Source organism: Heterodontus francisci, chromosome 15 (genome assembly GCF_036365525.1).
Source record: "Heterodontus francisci isolate sHetFra1 chromosome 15, sHetFra1.hap1, whole genome shotgun sequence".
Lineage (NCBI taxonomy): Eukaryota > Metazoa > Chordata > Chondrichthyes > Heterodontiformes > Heterodontidae > Heterodontus > Heterodontus francisci.
This window is the reverse complement of record NC_090385.1, coordinates 29028949-29048244: the sequence shown is the minus strand read 5'-3', so window position 1 is coordinate 29048244 and position 19296 is coordinate 29028949. Positions and strand designations below refer to the sequence as shown.

The window sequence follows — 19296 nt, the reverse complement described above, 5'->3', positions numbered from 1 at the left end:
CATACTTCATCAAAGCCATGTAGGTGTAAGAATTTTTTTCAGAGTGGCAATATGTCTCCAGGTTGTACCCATCATTGTGAACCTAAACTGAGGGCGCTGGTAGGCTGTTCAACTGTATCATTATAGCTGAGCCTAATGTTGGTCAGCAGATAGTCATTGAATAGCAATTAAGAGTGGGATCTCTTTTGCTGATCTTCTATTTTCTAGACCAGAAGTCACAGACCAATTTGTGGTACCTCTAACACCCCAGCTGAGATGAGGTAAGATCAGGGATCAAACCCTGAGACTGTACCAGCTCAGAATCACACTGTTTGCAGGCAAGTTTTAACTTTCAATTCATATGAATTTTCTTGCTGTATTGTTTATTGACAAGGCAGGGAGATGATGTACACAGACTGATTGTCGTCAAGTATCAAAACTAAATTACTGCACTTGGGTGCGCGAAACCTCTAACCAGCTCCCAGGTTTCTACTTTGTAAACATCATAAAGGGGTCAGACTGTTTTTGAAATATTTTTGTATTTGCTTAGTGGTTAAAGTTGGCCATTTAATCCCTGACCTCAACTGCTTCAGATTTCCAATTTTATTTTCCTCCACGTACTTGGGTTATTGCTCCTTTCAATTTAAATATAAATTCAAACTGATGTTTTTATTGCCTAGCTGATTTTAGCACACAGGGTTCAGAAACAGCAGACAAATTACACAGTGGGAAAACACTACGGTGAAAGATGACAAGGTAAGTCATAATTGAAGAGAAGAAACAATCAAGGCATGTGCAAATCAAGCAATGTAATTTTTATAGTACTTCTTGCACACAGGAGGATGTCTCAAAGCATCTTACATTGAGGAAGAAAAAAGGAAAATAAAAATGTAGAGAACTGAAGGCATAATTAAGCTGAGATGTGATTTAGCTAAAGTGGACTGGAAACAGCTACTTCCAAGTAAATCAGTGCCAGAGGCATTCAAGGCTAGGGTTCAAAGCAGTATGAACTTTAAAGAAAATGGGAGGGACTAACAAATCCAGAGTCCCCTGGATGTCAAGGGGCTTAAAGGGGAGGATAAAGAAAAAAGGAGAAACTTATGCCAGATACCGAGGGCTCAATACTGGAGAAAACATAGAGGAGTATAAAAAGTGTAGGGGTGAAATTAAAAAAGGAAATTAGGAAAGCAAAGAGAGGACATGAAAAAATATTGGCAAGTAAAATCAAGGAAAACCCAAAGATTTTTTATATACATAAAAAGCAAGAGGATAACTAAAGAAAGTGTAGTCCCTATTAGGGACCATTAGGGTAACCTGGTTGTGGAGGCAGAGGATGTTGGTATGGTTCTTAATCAACACTTTGCGCCTGTTTTCACGAAAGAAAGGGACGATACAGACCTTACAATCAAGAAGGAGGAGTGTGAAATATTAGATGAAGTCAACATAGTGAAAGAGGAGGTATTAAGGGATTTGACATCTTTGAAAGTGGATAAATCCCCGGGCCAAGACAAAATTTATCTTAGGCTGTTAAAGGAAGAAAGAAATAGCGGAGGCTCCGACCATCATTCTCCAATCCTCTTTGGCTACAGGTGTGGTGCCAGAGGACAGCTAATGTTGTACCATTTTTTTAAAACGGAGGAAAGGATGGACCAAATAATTACAGGCCAGTCAGCCTAACCTCAGTGGTGGGAAAATTACTGGAAAAAATTCTGAGGGACAGAATAAATCTTAATTTCAAAAGACACAGATTAACCAAAGACAGTCAGCACGGATTTGTTAAGGGAGCTCATGTCTGACTAACATGATTGAAGTTTTTGAGGAGGTAACAAAGAGGGTCGTACATTTGATGTAGTCTATATGGATTTTAGCAAGGCTTTCGATAAGGTCCTACATGACAGACTGGGGAGGAATGTAAAAGCCCATGGGATCCAAGGCAAAGTGGCAAGTTGGATTCAAAATTGGCTCAGAGACAGAAAGAAAAGGGTAATGGTCAATGGGTGTTTTTGTAACTGAAAGGCTGTTTCCAGTGGGGTTCCACAGGGTTCAGTACTAGGTCTCTTGCTTTTTGTGGTATAAATTAATGATTTGGACTTGAATCTAGGGGGTACGATTAAGAAATTTGCAGGTGATACAAAAATTGGCCGTGTGGTTGATAATGAAGAAGAAAGCTGTAGACTGCAGGAAGATGTCAAATATCTAATCAGGTGGGTGGAAAAGTCACAAATGGAGTTCAATCTGGAGAAGTGTGAGGTAATGCATCTGGGGAAGGCTAACAAGGCAAGGGAATACACAATAAATGGTGGATACTGAGAAGTATAGAGGAACAGAGGGACCTTGGAGTGCATGTCCACAGATGATGGTTGCACGGGTAACTAAGGTGGTCAAGAAGGCATGTGGATACTTGCCTTTGTCAGCCAAGGCATAGAATATAAGAGCTGGGAGGTTATGCTGGAACTGTATAAAACTCTAGTTAGGCCACAACTGGAGTACTGCATGTAGTTCTGGTCACTACACTATCGGAACGATGTGATTGCACTGGAGAGGGTACAGAGGAGATTGGCAAGGATGGTGCCTGGACTAGAAAATTTAGTTATGAGGAAAGAGTGGACAGGCTGGGGTTGTTTTCTCTGGAACAGAGGAGGCTGAGGGGAGACTACATTGAAGTGTATAAAATGATGAGGGATCTAGATAGAGTGGATAGCAAGGCCCTACTCCCCTTGATTTGAGGGGTCCATAACCAGGGGGCATAGATTTAGGGTAGGAGGTTTAGAGGGGATTCATGGAGAAATTATCTTCCCCCAGAGGATGGAACTCACTGCCTGAAAGGGTGGTAGAGTCAGAAATATTTAAAAAGTACTTGGATATGCACTTGAAGTGCTATAAACTACAAGGCTATGGACCAAGAGCTGGAAAGTGGGATTAGGCAGGATGGCTACTTGTCAGCCAGCGTGGACACGATGGGCTGAATGGCATCCTTGTATGCTGTAAATTTCTATGATCAAAGAGCAGGGTTTTGAAAAGCTAAATGAGAGAAAAGCGGGTAGTGGCGAGGTGAAGATTTCTAGGAAAGGAGTTCCCAAGGGAAAGGGCATGGTGGCCAATAACTGGCTAACAATGATGAGGAGCAGAGAACAGATATTGGAATTAACCTGGTGTTAGAGAGGAGCATGGCTTGAGATCACCAAACTGGTGGGAGATCATCTAAACCAAGATTTGAAAATGAGGGCAAGAATCTTGCAGTCAATTTGCTAGGACACAGAGACCCAACAAAACTTGAAAAAGGTGGGGGGGTGATGGGACTAGGTGCTGTTGAAAACACAGGTCATAGTATTCTGGGGGAGTTGTAGTTTGTGACAGCATGGAAACCAGCAGAGAAAGCACTTGGGAAGTCATGGTTTAAGATAGCAAAGATATGGACAAAGGTTTCAGCAACAGTGGGGATAGAGAGGTAGAAGTATGATGGACAAAGTTGCATAAGTTGAAGAAAGCCATTTTTGTAACTAAATGGATGTGGATGAGAAATGTCAGTTCAGAGTTTAGCAGTCTTCCAAGGATTTAGCCTAGAGTGGCAGCCATGGAGGTGACTAGAGTCAAAACAGAGGCACATAGGTTCTATTTATTCATATTCTTTGTTTTCCCCTAAACATCTGTCTAAACATTTAGTTCCAATCCTTTTAATATTATATGCCATCATTTTTATAACAAATATCTTATGTGATACATTATCAAATGTTTTCTCAAAATTCACATATAGTAAACAACACCCACCACATTCCTTTTATCTATATACTCAGATTTCCTCAAAATATTTAGAATCATAGAAAGTTGAAGGCACAGAAAGAGGTCACATGGCCCATTGTGTCTCTGCTGGCTGAAAAATGATCCACCTATTCTAATCCCACCTTCCAGCATTTGGTCTGTAGCCCTGCAGCTTACAGCACTTGAGGTGCATATCCAGACTCCTTTTGAATGAGTTGAGGGTCTCTGCCTCAACTACCCTTTCAGGCAGTGAGTAAAGCAAGTCAAGCATGACTTGCTCTTTATAAACCTAGGTGACTGTCCTTGATTAGTCCATGCCTAACTGTTCACTAAATTCATCCTATAATGTTCACTTGAAATTTATCATGATTGAGCCAACTTTTATGTTAACTACAGTGATTAATGACAGATGTCATCACCAATTAAAAGGTAGCAAGTGTCCCCTTAAAGTTTGGTTCTGGGGGAGGGTGACGAAGCACTCCAATTTCTCCAGTGCCCACCAGTGGCAGAAGGCCTCAAGCGTACACACCGACACCACATGCTCCGTCTTCAGAGACACCCAAACGCAAATGTAGAAGAGAGGCAGACAGTTGGGCCAAACAACCCCTTCGATTGCATTCTGCCTGGACATGTTGATGGCCACTTTGGCAAGGTCCAGCAGTTTTACGAGGAGGTCTGCAGACTTGCCCACTCCCCCCACACACTGGGTGGTTAAAGATCAGGCGTGTGGGATTGAAGTGCTGCCAAATGTTGACAAGCAGCCCTTTCAACTCGAGGAATAGGGGCTGTAACTTCTCTCACTCTATATATACACATGTAACACTGACTCCTCTTTAGTGCTTCTACTATTTCCTCCCCAACCTCCTCCAGTATGCTGGATGCATACTATCTGGGCCTGAATGGTTTCTGACTTTTAGTCCTGTAGAAATAAGTTGACGATGTCATCAAGCATGGGGCTAAGGAGCAGTAGTTGGGTGGTCAGGCACTTAGATAGGAACTCAATGGAGGTGCACTTCACAGACAAGAGTTGAGGCAGAGATTGAGGAGGAACTGTACAGTATGAATGGATGAGTCAGCAACCAAATACATTTATAGTACTGGTAGAATTCACATTTTATGTGTCGAATGCTTGCAGACACCAGCTACTGCAGTGGCCCATGACCCAAAGTCTCCTAAACAGGCATTTATCATGAAATCTGTTAAGTTTTTAAATAACAGATAAATACTTTGATTTGTAACTACTGCACTCTACCATGTCAAACTCCTGTAACAGAATATAAAAAAATCAAGGTGCAATGGTGAATCACTATAAAACCTTCATGACATCACAGTTGGCAGTTCTGTGAGCGGTTTCGGTCTATTTGGGAAGGATATTGAAGAAACTGAGAGCTTGCAGCATTAGGATGCAAACTTATATGGGGAAATATAAATATGAACTAAGACTTGAAAAATTGGTGCTGTTGGTATTAGAACAAAGGAGATTAATGGGTGATTTGACACAGGCGTTAAAAGGATGGGACACATAGAAATAGACCGTTTCCAGTGATTGAAGGGTCTAGAATGAGCAGGCATGGGTCTAAGATTAAAGAGGTTCAGGGAAGAGAACAGGAAGTAAACTTACACAAGGGTTGTGAGGCTATGGAGTGCACTGTTTCAATGTTGTAATTTCTATGCAATCCATAGTATGGAGCACATTGCAACCTTGCCATTACCTATGAACTCATTCAAAAGTTTATCAATAGTCATTCTGACCATGATTTATTGACTTTTTACATCTGTGAAGAGAATTCCCATATATCATGTGGTATGCTTTGTACACATCTGTAGAGTGGCAAATGTTACACCTACATTCCAGAGAGCAAAGGAATAATCCAGAAACCATTAGACTATCAGTTAATACTGTATGCAGTGCATTAACCAGAAATTTACAAGAAACAATTTCAAGAGCCTTTCTTTAAAAATACAAAAAAGAAAATTCCTCCTCTTCTTACAAATCTCCCTGTACCAACCCTTGTTGAGAATTGTGTAATCTGTACCACCTAGTCTAGAATGAAGATTTAAAGGCTAGGAGGTCAAAGGTTTGTTCTTGATCTATGTGAAGTTAACAGTACTATTGACATAGCATCCCCAGCCTAGTGAAGGGATAAATTAACTAGTAGTGTTCCTGCTCCTGAATATCAGTGTGTCACTGTGGCAGTTGGGATCAAGCTCAACTGTGACCCACAGTTGAACAGTCTGCAAGTGCTCACTGCCTGGGTTCACACATAATGAATGGGTTCTTGGGTGAGATGTCTGAGCACTGTTGGCAAATATGCAAATTTAGCCCAGCAAGAAGGAGAAAAGGGAAAAGGAGTTGGAAAAGAAACTTCGGGTAGTTAAACCTTCACATAGAAACAATACTTTAACAATACTTGCTTGTTTGTTGCTTTCACATTAGCACAAATGCATAAACAATTTCTAGTTATTAGAATCTACTTGCAGAAATACAAGTAATAAAATGTTAAACATCAGTTTGAAAACAGTTGTGTTAAAAACACATTTATTGCACACACCAACTGCAAATCAATACTTTATGATTTCTGTTGGGCAATGATCCTTTTCCTGGTTTCATTCAGTTGCTTCAAAAGGATGGGTGTGGGTATCCAGTTTGTTACTGCTTGAAGGTTGGTATTCCAAAAAGATAGAAAGAAAAAGTCCATTGTTCTTTAAAGCTACTATAAAGGTCACTGAAATCCAAGAACTTTATCCAAAAATGCAGCAAATTCTTCTGGGTGCCCTGGAGGGAAGGGTTTCAGGGATGTGAAGTCCAATTTTTGTAATGTTTCAGAAAGTGTGCTGAAAAAAGCAAAAACAAAGTTAATAATGTGACAAGAAATCTGTAGTAACAGTTTCTACTTCCTGAAATGTCACTGTGATGAATTGGGACAAGACATCACGGCACCTTCTGACAGAGCTTAAGTAATGCATTGCTTACAAAGTAACTAATCTATATTACACATTTACACAAAGGGACATTATGTCTGGGTAAATCTAGTGTACATTGTAATTTTTTTTGAAAAAAAAGGCAAAAGTACATTGTGTAGATCAGACATAATGCATTACCAAAATCCACAGATTTAAAATTTGCTTCTGAACGTTATACAAGGTGAGCATGATTTGCTTGGAACACATCACAACAATTCACTTCCATTACTAATTCCCAACGCTAAATGACCTATCCTCTCAAAGGGCTAGACACCATTATTCCAGCTTTTTATTCAGTGACAAGGTCAGTAGAACTGACAGACCGAAGGGAACATAACTAGTTTGAACAACATGGTGTTTGATGAGGCCTAGGATCATCAACGTTTTGCAGTAGAACCCAGAGTTCAGAATTATCTGCTTTTTGAATGGATAACCATTTTTTTCACCCTTTTGCACGGTTTATAAAACAACTCTTTTGCTTCAGCTGACTGATGTGGAGACTGCTTTTTTATGAAGCAGCTTGTCAGTTTTTCTGACTTTTGTAGTTTGACACGTGTAAAACTCAGTATAGATTTTAAAGGTGTTTTGTTAGCCCCCTGATATCATAGTAAATAAATACTTCATTAGGTGCAGCACTATGTTAAATAAACCAGATTATCTCAACCTAACTTTCCAGTCTGTACTGAGTTAGCTGATCTTAGCTGGACTCATGGCCTGGCGGCAGTACAATTGGCATAAACACTCCTGGGTTACCGAGGGGCAAAGCCTAATGTTTAAAAGATGAAAAATGCTTTATAAAATATTACACTGCAATGTGGTTGTCTCTTAAATGCCCTCTGAAATGGGATAGCAAGCCACTCAGTTGTATCTAACCGCTACGAAGTCAATAAGGAATGAAACCGGAATGAAACTAGGGTGCTGAATCTAAATAAAGGAAACTACGAAGATATGAGGTGCGGGTTGGCTATGGTAGATTGGGGAACTTTACTAAAAGGGTTGACGGTGGATAGGCAATGGATAATATTTAAAGAACATGTGCATGAATTACAACAATTATTCATTCCTGTCAGGTGCAAAAATAAAACTGGAAGGATGGCTCAACCGTGGCTGACAAAGGAAATTAAGGATAGTATTAGATCCAAAGAGGAGGCATATAAAATTGCCAGAAAAAGCAGCAAGTCTGAGGATTTGGAGCTGTTTAGAATTCAGCAAAGGAGGACGAAGAGGTTGATTAAGCAGGGGAAATACAAACTTGTCGGGAACATAAAAACTGATTGTAAAAGCTTCTATAAATATGTGAAGAGAAAAAGATTAGTGAAGACAAATGTAGGTCCCTTACAGTCAGAAACGGGGGAATCTATAATGGGGAACAAAGAAATGGCAGAACAATTAAACACGTACTTTGGTTCTGTTTTCACAAAGGAGGATACAAATAACGTCCCAGAAATGTTAGGGAACCAAGGGTCTAATGAGGGGGAGGAACTGAAGGAAACCAGTATTAGTAAAAAAAAATATAGTGCTAGGGAAATTAATGGGGTTAACGGCTGACAAATCCCCAGGGCCTGATAATCTACATCCCAGAGTACTAAAGAAAGTGGCCCTAAAAATAGTGGATGCATCGGTGATCATCTTCCAAAATTCTATAGACTCTGGAGCAGTTCCTACAGATTGGAAGGTGGCAAATTTAACCCCACTATTTAAAAAAGGAGGGAGAGAAAAAACAGGGACTACAGACCAGTTAGCCTTACATCAGTAGTGGGGAAAATGCTAGAGTTTATTATAAAGGATGTGATAGCAGAACACCTAGAAAGCATAAACGGGATTGGACAAAGCCAGCATGGGTTTACGGAAGGAAAGTCATGCTTAACAAATCTACTGGAGTTTTTTGAGGATGTAACTAGTAGAATAGGTAAGGGAGAACCAGTGGATGTGGCGTATTTGGATTTTCAAAAGGCTTTTGATAAGAAGACAGAGGGTAACAGTGGATGGGTGTTTTTCTGAATGGAGGGATGTGACTAGTGGTGTTCCGCAGGGATCAGTGCTGGGACCTTTGCTGTTTGTAGTATATATAAATGATTTGGAGGAAAATGTAGCTGGTCTGATTAGTAAGATTGCGGACGACACAAAGGTTGGTGGAGTTGCGGATAATGATGAGGATTGTCAGAGGATACAGCAGGATATAGATTGGTTGGAGACTTGGGTGGAGAAATGGCAGAGGGAGTTTAATCCGGACAAATGTGAGGTAATGCATTTTGGAAGGTCTAATGCAGGTGGGAAGTATACAGTAAATGGCAGAACCCTTAGGAGTATTGACAGGCAGAGAGATCTGGGCGCACAGGTCACTGAAAGTGGCAACACAGGTGGATAAGGTAGTCAAGAAGGCATACGTCATGCTTGCCTTCATCGGTCGGGGCATAGAGTATAAAAATTGGCATGTCATGTTGCAGCTGTACAGAACCTTAGTTAGGCCACACTTAGAATATTGCGTGCAATTCTGGTCGCCACACTACCAGAAGGACGTGGAGGCTTTGGAGAGGGTACAGAGGAGGTTTACCAGGATGTTGCCTGGTCTGGAGGGCATTAGCTATGACGAGAGGTTGGAAAAACTCGGATTGTTTTCACTGGAACGACGGAGGTGGAGGGGCGACATGATAGAGGTTTACAAAGTTATGAGCGGCATGGACAGAGTGGATAGTCAGAAGCTTTTTCCCAGGATGGAAGAGTCAGTTACTAGGGGACATAGGTTTAAGGTGCGAGGGGCAAAGTTTAGAGGGGATGTGCGAGGCAAGTTCTTTACACAGAGGGTGGTGAGTGCCTGGAACTTGCTGCCAGGGGAGGTGGTGGAAGCAGATACGATAGCGACGTTTAAGAGACATCTTGACAAATCCATGAATAGGAAGGGAATAGAGGGATATGGTCCCCGAAGTGCAGAAGGTGTTAGTTTAGGCAGGCATCAAGATCGGCGCAGGCTTGGAGGGCCGAATGGCCTGTTCCTGTGCTGTTCTTTGTTCTTGTTCTTTGTCCCACATAAGAGGTTAGTGTGCAAAATTAAAGCACATGGGATTGGGGGTAATATATTGGCATGGATTGAGAACTGGAACCAGAGAATAGGAATAAATGGGTCTTTTTCCAGGTGGCAGGCAGTGACTAGTGGGGTACTGCAGGGATCAGTGCTTGGGCCCCAGCTATTCACAATATATATTAATGACTTGGGTGAGGGAAGTAAATGTAACATTTCCAAGTTTGCAGACAACACAAAGTTGGGGGGGAATGTGAGCTGTGAGGAGGATGCAAAGAGGCTCCAATATGATTTGGACAAGTTGGGTGAGTGGGCAAATGCATGGCAGATGCAGTATTACATGGATAAATGTGAGCTTATCCACTTTGGTTGTAAAAACAGAAAGGCAGATTATTATTTGAATGGTGATAGATTGGGAAATGGGAGGTGCAACAAGACCTGGGTGTCCTTGTACACCAGTTACTGAAAGCAAGCATTCAAGTGCAGCAAGCAATTAGGAAGGCAAATGGTATGTTGGCCTTCATTGCAAGAGGATTTGAGTACAGGAGCAAGGATGTCTTACTACAGTTATACAGGGCCTTAGTGAGACCACATCTGGAGTATTGTGTGCAGTTTTGGTCTCCTTATCGGAGGAAGGATGTTCATGGCTTGGAGGGAGTGCAAAGAAGATTTACTAGGCTGATTCCTGGGATGGCAGGATTGACGTATGAGGAGAGATTGGGTTGACTAGGCCTATATTCACTAGAGTTTAGAAGAATGAGAGGGGATCTCATAGAAACCTATAAAATTCTAACAGGACTAGACAGGCTAGATGCAGGGAGGATATTCCCAATGGCTGGGGAGTCCAGAACCAGGGGTCACAGTCTCAGGATATGCCACTTAGAACCGAGATAAGGAGAACTTTCTTCACTCAGAGGGTGGTGAACCTGTGGAATTCTCTACTGCAGAAGGCAGTGGAGGCTAAGTCATGAAATACATTCAAGAAGGAGATAGATATATTTCTTAATGCCAAAGGGATCAAAGGATATGGGGAGAAAGCGGGAACAGGGTACTGAATTAGACGATCAGCCATGATCTTTTCTGAATGGCGGAGCAGGGCCGAATGGCCTACTCCTGCTCCTATTTTCTATGTTTCTATGGACCACTCGGCATCGGCCTAGGCACCAGAAACGACAACGGCAAACCCAGCCCTGTCGACCCTGCAAAGTCCTCCTTACTAACACCTGGGGGCTTGTGCCAAAATTGGGAGAGCTGTCCCACAGACTAGTCAAAAAACAGCCTGACATAGTCATACTCACCGAACCATACCTTACAATGTCCCAGACACTGCCATCACCATCCCCAGGTATGTCCTGTCCCACCGACAGGACAGACCCAGCAGAAGTGGCGGCACAGTGGTATACAGTCAGGAGGGAGTTTCCCTGGGAGTCCTCAACATCGACTCTGGACCCTGTGAAGTCTCATGGCATCAGGTCAAACATGGGCAAGGAAACCTCCTACTGATTACTACTTACCGCCCCCCCTCGGCTGATGGATTGGTACTCCTCCATGTTGAACAGCACTTGGAGGAAGTACTGAGGGTAGAAAGGGTGCAGAATGTACTCTGGGTGGGAGACTTCAATGTCCATCACCGAGTGGCTCGGTAGCACCACTACTGACCGAGCTTGCTGAGTCCTAAAGGACATAGCTGCTAGACTGGGTCTGCGGCAGGTGGTGAGGGAACCAACAAGAGGGAAAAATATACTTGACCTCGTCCTCACCAATCTGCCTGCTACAGATGTATCTGTCCATGGCAGTATTGGTAGGAGTGACCACTACACAGTCCTTGTGGAGACAAAGTCCCACCTTCACATTGAGGATACCCTCCATTGTGTTGTGTGGCACTACCACTGTGCGAAATGGGATAAATTTCGAACAGATCAAGCAATGCAAAAATGGGCATCCATGTGGTGCTGTGGGCCATCAGCAGTAGCAACCTCAACCACAATCTGTAACCTCATGGCCTGGCATATCTCCCATCTACCATTAAGTCAGGGGACCAACCCTGGTTCAATGAAGCATGCAGGAGGGTATACCTCAAAATGAGGTGTCAACCTGGTGAAGCTACAACCCAGGACTACTTGCATTCCAAACAATGTAAGCAGCATGCAATAGAGCTAAGCAATCCCATAACCAATGGACCAGATCTAAGCTCTGCAGTCCTGCCACATCCAGTCGTGAATGGTGGTGGAAAATTAAACAACTAACTGCAGGAGCTGGCTCCACAAATATCCCCATCCTCAATGATGGGGGAGCCCAGCACATCAGTGCAAATGATAAGGCTGAAGCATTTGCAACAATCTTCAGCCAGAAGTGCCAAGTGGATGATCCATCTCCGCCTCCTCCTGAAGTACCCAGCACCACAGATGCCAGTCTTAAGCCAATTCGATTTACTGCGTGTGATAGAGAAACAACTGAAGGCCTGGATACTGCAAAGGCTCTGGGATCTGTCAACATTCCGGCAATAGTACTGAGGACCTGTGCTCCAGAACTTGCTGCGCCCTTAGCCAAGCTGTTCCAGTACAGCTACAACACTGGCATCTACCCTGCAATGTGGAAAATTGCCCAGGTATGTCCTGTACATAAAAAGCAGGACAAGTCCAACCAGGCCAATTACTGCCCCATCAGTCTGCTCTCAATCATCAGTAAAGTGACGGAAGGTGACGTCAACAGTGCTATCAAGCGGCACTTGCTTAACAATAACCTGCTCAGTGAAGCTCAGTTTGGGTTCCACCATGGCTACTCAGCTCCTGACCTCATTACAGCCTTGGTTCAAACCTGGACAAAAGAGCTGAATTCAAGAGGTGAGGTGCGAGTGACTGCCCTAGACATCAAGGCAGCATTTGACCATGTATGGCATCAAGGAGCCCTAGCAAAACAGCAGTCAATGGAAATCGGGGAAAACTCACTCCAGGTTGGAGTCATACCTAGCGAAAAGGAAGATAGTTGTGGTTGTTGGAGGTCAATCATCTGAGCTCCAGGACATCACTGCAGGCGTTCCTCAGGATAGTGTCCTAGGCCCATCCATCTTCAGTTGCTTCATCAATGACCTTCCTTCAATGATAAGGGCAGAAGTGGGGATGTTCGCTGATGATTGTACAATGTTCAGCACCATTCGGAACTCCTGACATGCTGAAGCAGTCCGTGCAGAAATGCAGCAACATCTGGACAATATCCAGGCTTTGGCTGATAAGTGGCAAGTAACATTCGTACCAAAGAAGTGCCAGGCAAAGACAATCTCCAACAAGAGAGAATGTAACCATCTCTCCTTGATGTTCAATGGCATTACGATCGCTGAATCCCCTATCAACATCCTGGGGGTTACCATTGACCAGAAACTGAGCTGGAGTAGCCATATAAATACCATGGCTACAAGAGCAGGTCAGAGGCTAGGAATCCTCACCTCCAGACTCCCCAAAGCCTGTCCACCATCTATAAGGCACAAGTCAGGAGTGTGATGGAATACTCTCCACTTGCCTGGATGGGTGCAGCTCCAACAGCACTCATGAAGCTCGACACCATCCAGGACAAAGCAGCCCGCTTGATTGGCACCCCATTCACAAACATTCACTCCCTCCACCACCGACGCACAGGGTCTGCAATTGAAACCTGACCTGAGCCCGACAGAACCACATCCTACCCGAACCCAACCCGGCCAAAGTCCTTTGATTTTTTTCCCGTGCCCGACCCGACCCGACCGACCACCGGAATGAAGTTGATTATATTAAAGAGGTTGTGCTCTACCTTGGATGGAATCAGTCACTGCAGACTAATGTGGAGTCCGGACGCACGTTTCTCGCCTTGATGATCTAGCTGTTCAAATCTGGAAGCTTTTCCCTCCCTGACCAAAAGGCAGCACTGTGTCCAACCTGGCCCGAGCCCGAATGCCGGACCCAGAAGAGAGACCCGACCCCCGACCCAAACCCGACGCATGTCGTCGGGTCTGGTAGCCATGCTCCAACCTACAAGATGCACTGCAGCAACACACCAAGGTTCCTTAGACAGCACCTTCCAAACCCGCGATCTCTACCACCTAAAAGGACAAGGGCAACAGATGCATGGGAACACAACCACCTGCAAATTCTCCTTCAAGCCACACACCATCCTGATTTGGAACTATATCTCCATTCCTTCAATGTCGCTGGGTCAAAATCCTGGAACTCCCTTCCTAACAGCACTGTTGGTGTACCTACCCCATAAGGACTGCAGCGGTTCAAGAAGGCAGCTTACCACCACCACCTCAAGGGCAATTAGGGATGGGCAATAAATACTGGCCTCGCCAGTGACGCCCAAATCCCATGAATAAAAAAAAACAGTATTGGATTTACTCCTTCACAGTAGAAACTTTCTCCACTGATCAACATAAATCAAACCTATGCTAAACCTAGGAAGGTCAGTACACTGAAAGTATTCTGCCCAGTGTTTTGTTTTCATCTAAAATGGAGTAGCTCTCTCAACACTCTGCCAGATAAACCTTTTGCTTTTTACATCATCCTGATGCTGTTCTGCTACCTTGCCCGACTGACCATTCTTCACCTATCAACCTAGACAATGAGTGCGATTAGACTATTTGACTATTGAGGGCATCACAATCAACCTAATCCTGACTTCAAAAAACAAAATGCCACGAATGCTGGAAATCGAAAATAAAAACAGAAAATGCTGGAAATACTCAGCCGGTCTGGCAGCAGCTGTGGAGAGGGAAACAGAGTTAACGTTTCAGGTCGATGATCTTTCGTCAGGCTCAACAGACAACACGACAGGAGTCATGGAACAGCAATTGCGAGTAGAAACCCTAGTGTTCTTTTCCATGTCACTACCAGAGGTACATAAAGATTAATCATAGTGTTCCTATTCCCATTAGCTAAAGCAGCACAAACCTGAAATAAAACCTTGGATCCCCTGATTCTTATTGCTCAGTACCACCGTCGATAACCCACTGATCCTCAAGGAGCTATTTTAGAAAATACTTTATCATTTAAAAAAAATCAGAAAACCAAACTAATGTATACATACACAAACAAATTATAAATATTTAAAACTGTTACCGAAGTAGACAAATATTATGTTCCACAGATACCCCTCTTCCAGGCCACCTTTTCGATGAGCGAGAGCTTGACATACTGAAGCTGCATCTTACTAGCCATTTGCAACCTGACATTTTCTCTTAGGCAGTGCAGAGAGCAGTGGCATTCACGTATTGGCTCGAGATCTTATTTTCAGGTCAGACCTGGCTACGCAATCTAATGGTACACTCCTGAATCACGAGAGGTCTGTTGTGAATTTGAGGAGCCTGGTACAAGTGTTAAAAGGGAAACACTTTAAAACTAGATCCACAACAGTTTGCTCTTCTGACCCTTCAGTTTCACAAAGGATTCACTCTACCTGCAAGTGCAGTACACAAGATGCCCATCACGATGCAGCTGTTTGGCCAGTTCCAACTGGTGATTGTTCATCAGCTTCTCATTGATGACAACAATGAGAGGCTTTCCTGCTTCAAGGGTCTCCAGACAACTGCCAGCACCTGGATGTGTGTTATGGAGAGAAAAATTAAGTACAATAAAAATACATCTCCAAGAATCTGAAAGAAAATACTTCCGGCTCTGCCTTCCCACATTCAGTTGGATGATACTGATGAAACTGCCTCCTGGAAGTGCTTTTAAAAAAAAATCTTTCCTGGGATGTGAGCTGTGAGCATCGCTGACAATGCCAGCATTTGTTGTCCATCCCTAATTGCCCTTGAGAAGGTGGTGAGGTGCCATCTTGAACTGCTGTAGTCCATGTGGTGCAGGTACACCCACAGTGCTACTAGGTCGAAAGTTCCATGATTTTGACCCAGCGACAATGAAGGACAGCAGTATATTTTCAAGGCACGCTGGTATGGAGAGGAACTTGCAGATGGTGGTGTTCCCATGTGCCCACTGCCCTTCTCCTAGGCGGGAGAGGTCGAGGGTTTGGAAGGTGCTGTCGAAGACAGCCAACAACAGAGCAACTAGAGTGTAACATGCTTCACTCACTCAAGGACTCACTCAGTACCCACTCGAGGCCTTGAGAGCAAAAATCAAAGCTGATAGTCCAGTGCAGTACTGAGGGAGCGCTGCACTGTCAGAGGTGCTGTCTTTTGGATGAGATATTAAACCAAGGCCCTCTCAGGTGAACATAAAACATCCCATGACACCATTTCAAAGAAGAGCAGGAGAGTTTTCCCTAGTTCCCTGGCCAATATTTATCCCTCAATCAACATCTCAAAAACAGTTTAACCAGTCATTGTCACATTGATGTTTGTGGGAGTTTGCTGTGTGCTAATTGGCTGCCACTTTCCTACATTATAACCATGACTACACTTTGATAAGTACTTCATTGTTTGTAAAGTGCTTTGTTCCAGAAACATATATGCAAGTCTTTTTTTTATTTCTCAAAACACAGTATCAACACTTACCAGCGTGACTGATAACAAGTGTAGCATTGTGTATGTCATCTGCTATTGCGTCCTTGAACCTATAAAGGTCAAGAGTAAAATCTGTTCCAACTAAAGGCTTTGGTTCAACAGAGCCACGACCAATCTGAAGAAGCAGCTTCCTGCAGCCCAGTTCTTGAAGAATCTAAGAATGAACAATAAGTGATCTGGGAAGAAGGCCAACACATCTGAAAATATAGAAATCAGCAACAAAGCAATATCACAATGATAGGAAAATGCCTAAGCCAATTCAGTACTGAACAGCTGTGCAAATGCAAGGCAAATAAATCTCAGGGGCTGGATAAGATGCATCTGATGATCCTTAAGGAACTAAGGGAGGAAAGTGCTGGAACTCTGACACAGATCTTGCAGAAATCACTGAATGCTGGAGGAATGCCCAGGGAACCATGTGTTACTTCTATTTCGTAAAAATCGGTAGCAAAAGTAGCTCAGGAAATACAGACCAGTGAGTTTAACATCCAGTATTAGTAAGGTTATGGAAATCTTTATTAAGATCATGGAGTATCTGGATAGAAATAAAATAATAAAAGATAGCCAATATGGGTTAATGAAGGAGAGGTCTTGCCAATCCAATTTATTGATTTTCTTTGTGTGACAAAGGGCCTTGATAAGTGGATGTGGTATACTTGGATTTCAGTAATGTTGTATAAGGATGTAAAGGGTTAATACAGACGACAGAAAGACTCCCCCCACTGTAAGGGATGATGTAACAGTTACATGAGATAGGCTGGAGAAGGAGCAGCGGCAGCACAGAGGTTTCTAGCTTAGGTGGCTTGTGGAGTGTGCATATAGAATAATGTAAATAATAAATATTTCTGAGTTAACCTCTACCTGAGCCTAAGACTTTCTCTAGAATGCCCTACAATGCTACTAATACAACAACATGCAACATTGTGGCAATGGTAAAACAGCGGTGAAACAATGGTAAAACAGAGGTTAAATGACCAAGAAAATTTAAAAATCTCCCTAACCTCGTGGAGAAGCGCCAGGAAAACAGCAGATCTAGTCGGGGGCTACAATGAACTCAGGAGCTGTTCCGTTGCCACAGACGATGCGGCCAGTCAGTAAGAAAGCCCTGCAGCCTCTCTGACTGCACTACAGAAGCATGGGGGCCTGCATCGGTACATCCAAGTCCAGCGATCGGGTCCACATTTCAGCGGCGGGCGATGGTCCAGAATTGGGTGAGAGGTTTTGTATGGGAGCCAGTAACAGTTAACGGCGCACTTGGGTAGAGAAGTCGATCTCGGGTGAAGAGACAACTCGGGAGTCGTGTGGAGTCGGCAGCCATTGCTCAGCTAGACCGCGAAGAGAAAGCACGGGAAAGGTCAAAAGTGTGGGAAATCCCCAAAAGATTGCAAAAACCTCCATTCAAGTCTGCAAGATTTTAAAACAAAGGGGAATATCCTAGAAAGCCTTACTAAAGCGAAGAAAGTAATATGGATTCAAAATTCAGAATGCCAGAAAGTTTTCAAGATCTAGAAGGACCCAATCAGGTTCAAAATTGGTCTATTTGGAGGAAGAAATTCCTAAGGTTTAGGAATGCTTCCCAACTCCATACAAAGTCAGAAGTGGAACAGGTCAACACCCTTTTATATTCAGTATGTGCAATTATGGAAGATGTTATTGTCTGACAAGGGATTAATGAGGCTTCCAATAAATTTGAAGATGTTCTTCAAGCTTTTGACATATTTTAATCTTTGTAGCTATAAAATCTTGGAAAGAGCCAAACTTAATAAGCGGGTGCAGAAGATTGGTGAATCTGTAGACTCCTAAATTAATGATCTGTATAGATTGGCAGAAGGTTCCAAATACGGCAAATTCAAGGCAGAACTAATCAGGGACAGGATAGTTGTTGGCATAGCTGATGAATCCTTGTCAGATCTGTTGCAATCCAAGGAAGAATGTGAACTGATTCATTTTGGTAGGAAGAACATGGACAGCCAATATAAAACATACAACCCTAAAGGGGGTGCCGTAACAGAGGGACCTGGTTGTATATGTGCATAAGTCATTGAAGGTGGCAGGACAGGTTGAAACAGTGGTCAATAAAGCATACAGTATCTGAGGCTTTATTAATAGGGGCATAGAGTACAAAAGCAAGGAGCTTATGTTGAATTTGTATAAGACACTAGTTCAGCCTCAGCTGGAGTATTGCATCCAGTTCTGGGTGCCGCATTTAAGGAAAGATGTGAAGGCACTGGAGAGAGTGCAGGAAAGATTCATGAGAATGGTTCCAAGAATAGGGAATCATTTACAAAGATTGATTGGAGATATTGGGACTGTTTTCCTTGGAGAAGAGAAGGCTGAGAGCTGATTTGATAGAGATATTAAAAATCATGAGAGGACTGGACAGAGTAGATGGGGAGAAACTTTTTGCACTCATGAAAGGATCAAGAGCGAGAGGGCTCTAAGGTAATTGGCAAAAGAAGTAATGACGACATGAGGAAAAACTTTTTCACGCAGCAAGTGGTTAGGATCTGGAATGCACTGCCAGAGAGTGTGGTGGAGGTAGATTCAATCAAGGCATTCAAAAGGGAATTAGATGGTTACCTCAAAAGGAAGAATGTACAGGGTTATGGGGAGAAGCTGGGGAATGGCACTAAGTGCCTGTGCAGAGTTTACAAGTTCTCCCTGTGATCGCGTGGGTTTTCACCGGGTGCTCCGGTTTCCTCCCACAGCCAAAGACTTGCAGGTTGATAGGTAAATTGGCCATTGTAAATTGCCCCTAGTGTAGGTAGGTGGTAGGGGAATTGAGGGAAGGTGGGGATGTGGTAGGAATATGGAATTAATGTAGTAATAGTATAAATGGATGGTTGATGGTCCACACAGACTCGGTAGGCCAAAGGGCCTGTTTCAGTGTTGTATCTCTAAATTAAAAGTGAATTGCTCACTTGGAGAGCCGGTGCAGACACAATGGACTGAATGGCGTCCCTCTGTGCTGTCTGTGATTCCGGGAAGACCTTACACTGGAAAAGGACATTCAAATTGTTACACAGGTTGAAGTTTGCAAACAGAATAGGGACATCCTAGAAGCAGAAGACAAGCCGTGGATGAGAAG

At 43.3% G+C, this 19296-nt stretch overlaps 1 protein-coding gene across 1 annotated transcript in view; it reads right to left on the bottom strand.

The window, feature by feature from the left end:
- Nucleotides 1-5465: 5465 nt before the first annotated feature.
- Nucleotides 5466-19296, bottom strand: part of zgc:92907 (uncharacterized protein LOC436733 homolog) — a 28296-nt gene continuing 14465 nt past the window's right edge. Inside the window, exons 2-4 of the mRNA XM_068047317.1 lie at nt 16200-16362; nt 15146-15284; nt 5466-6573 (exon numbers count right to left, since the gene is read on the bottom strand). Of these exons, the coding sequence (XP_067903418.1) occupies nt 6462-6573; nt 15146-15284; nt 16200-16362 (414 nt within the window). The 3' untranslated portion in view covers nt 5466-6461. The remainder of the gene's footprint in view (nt 6574-15145; nt 15285-16199; nt 16363-19296) is intronic.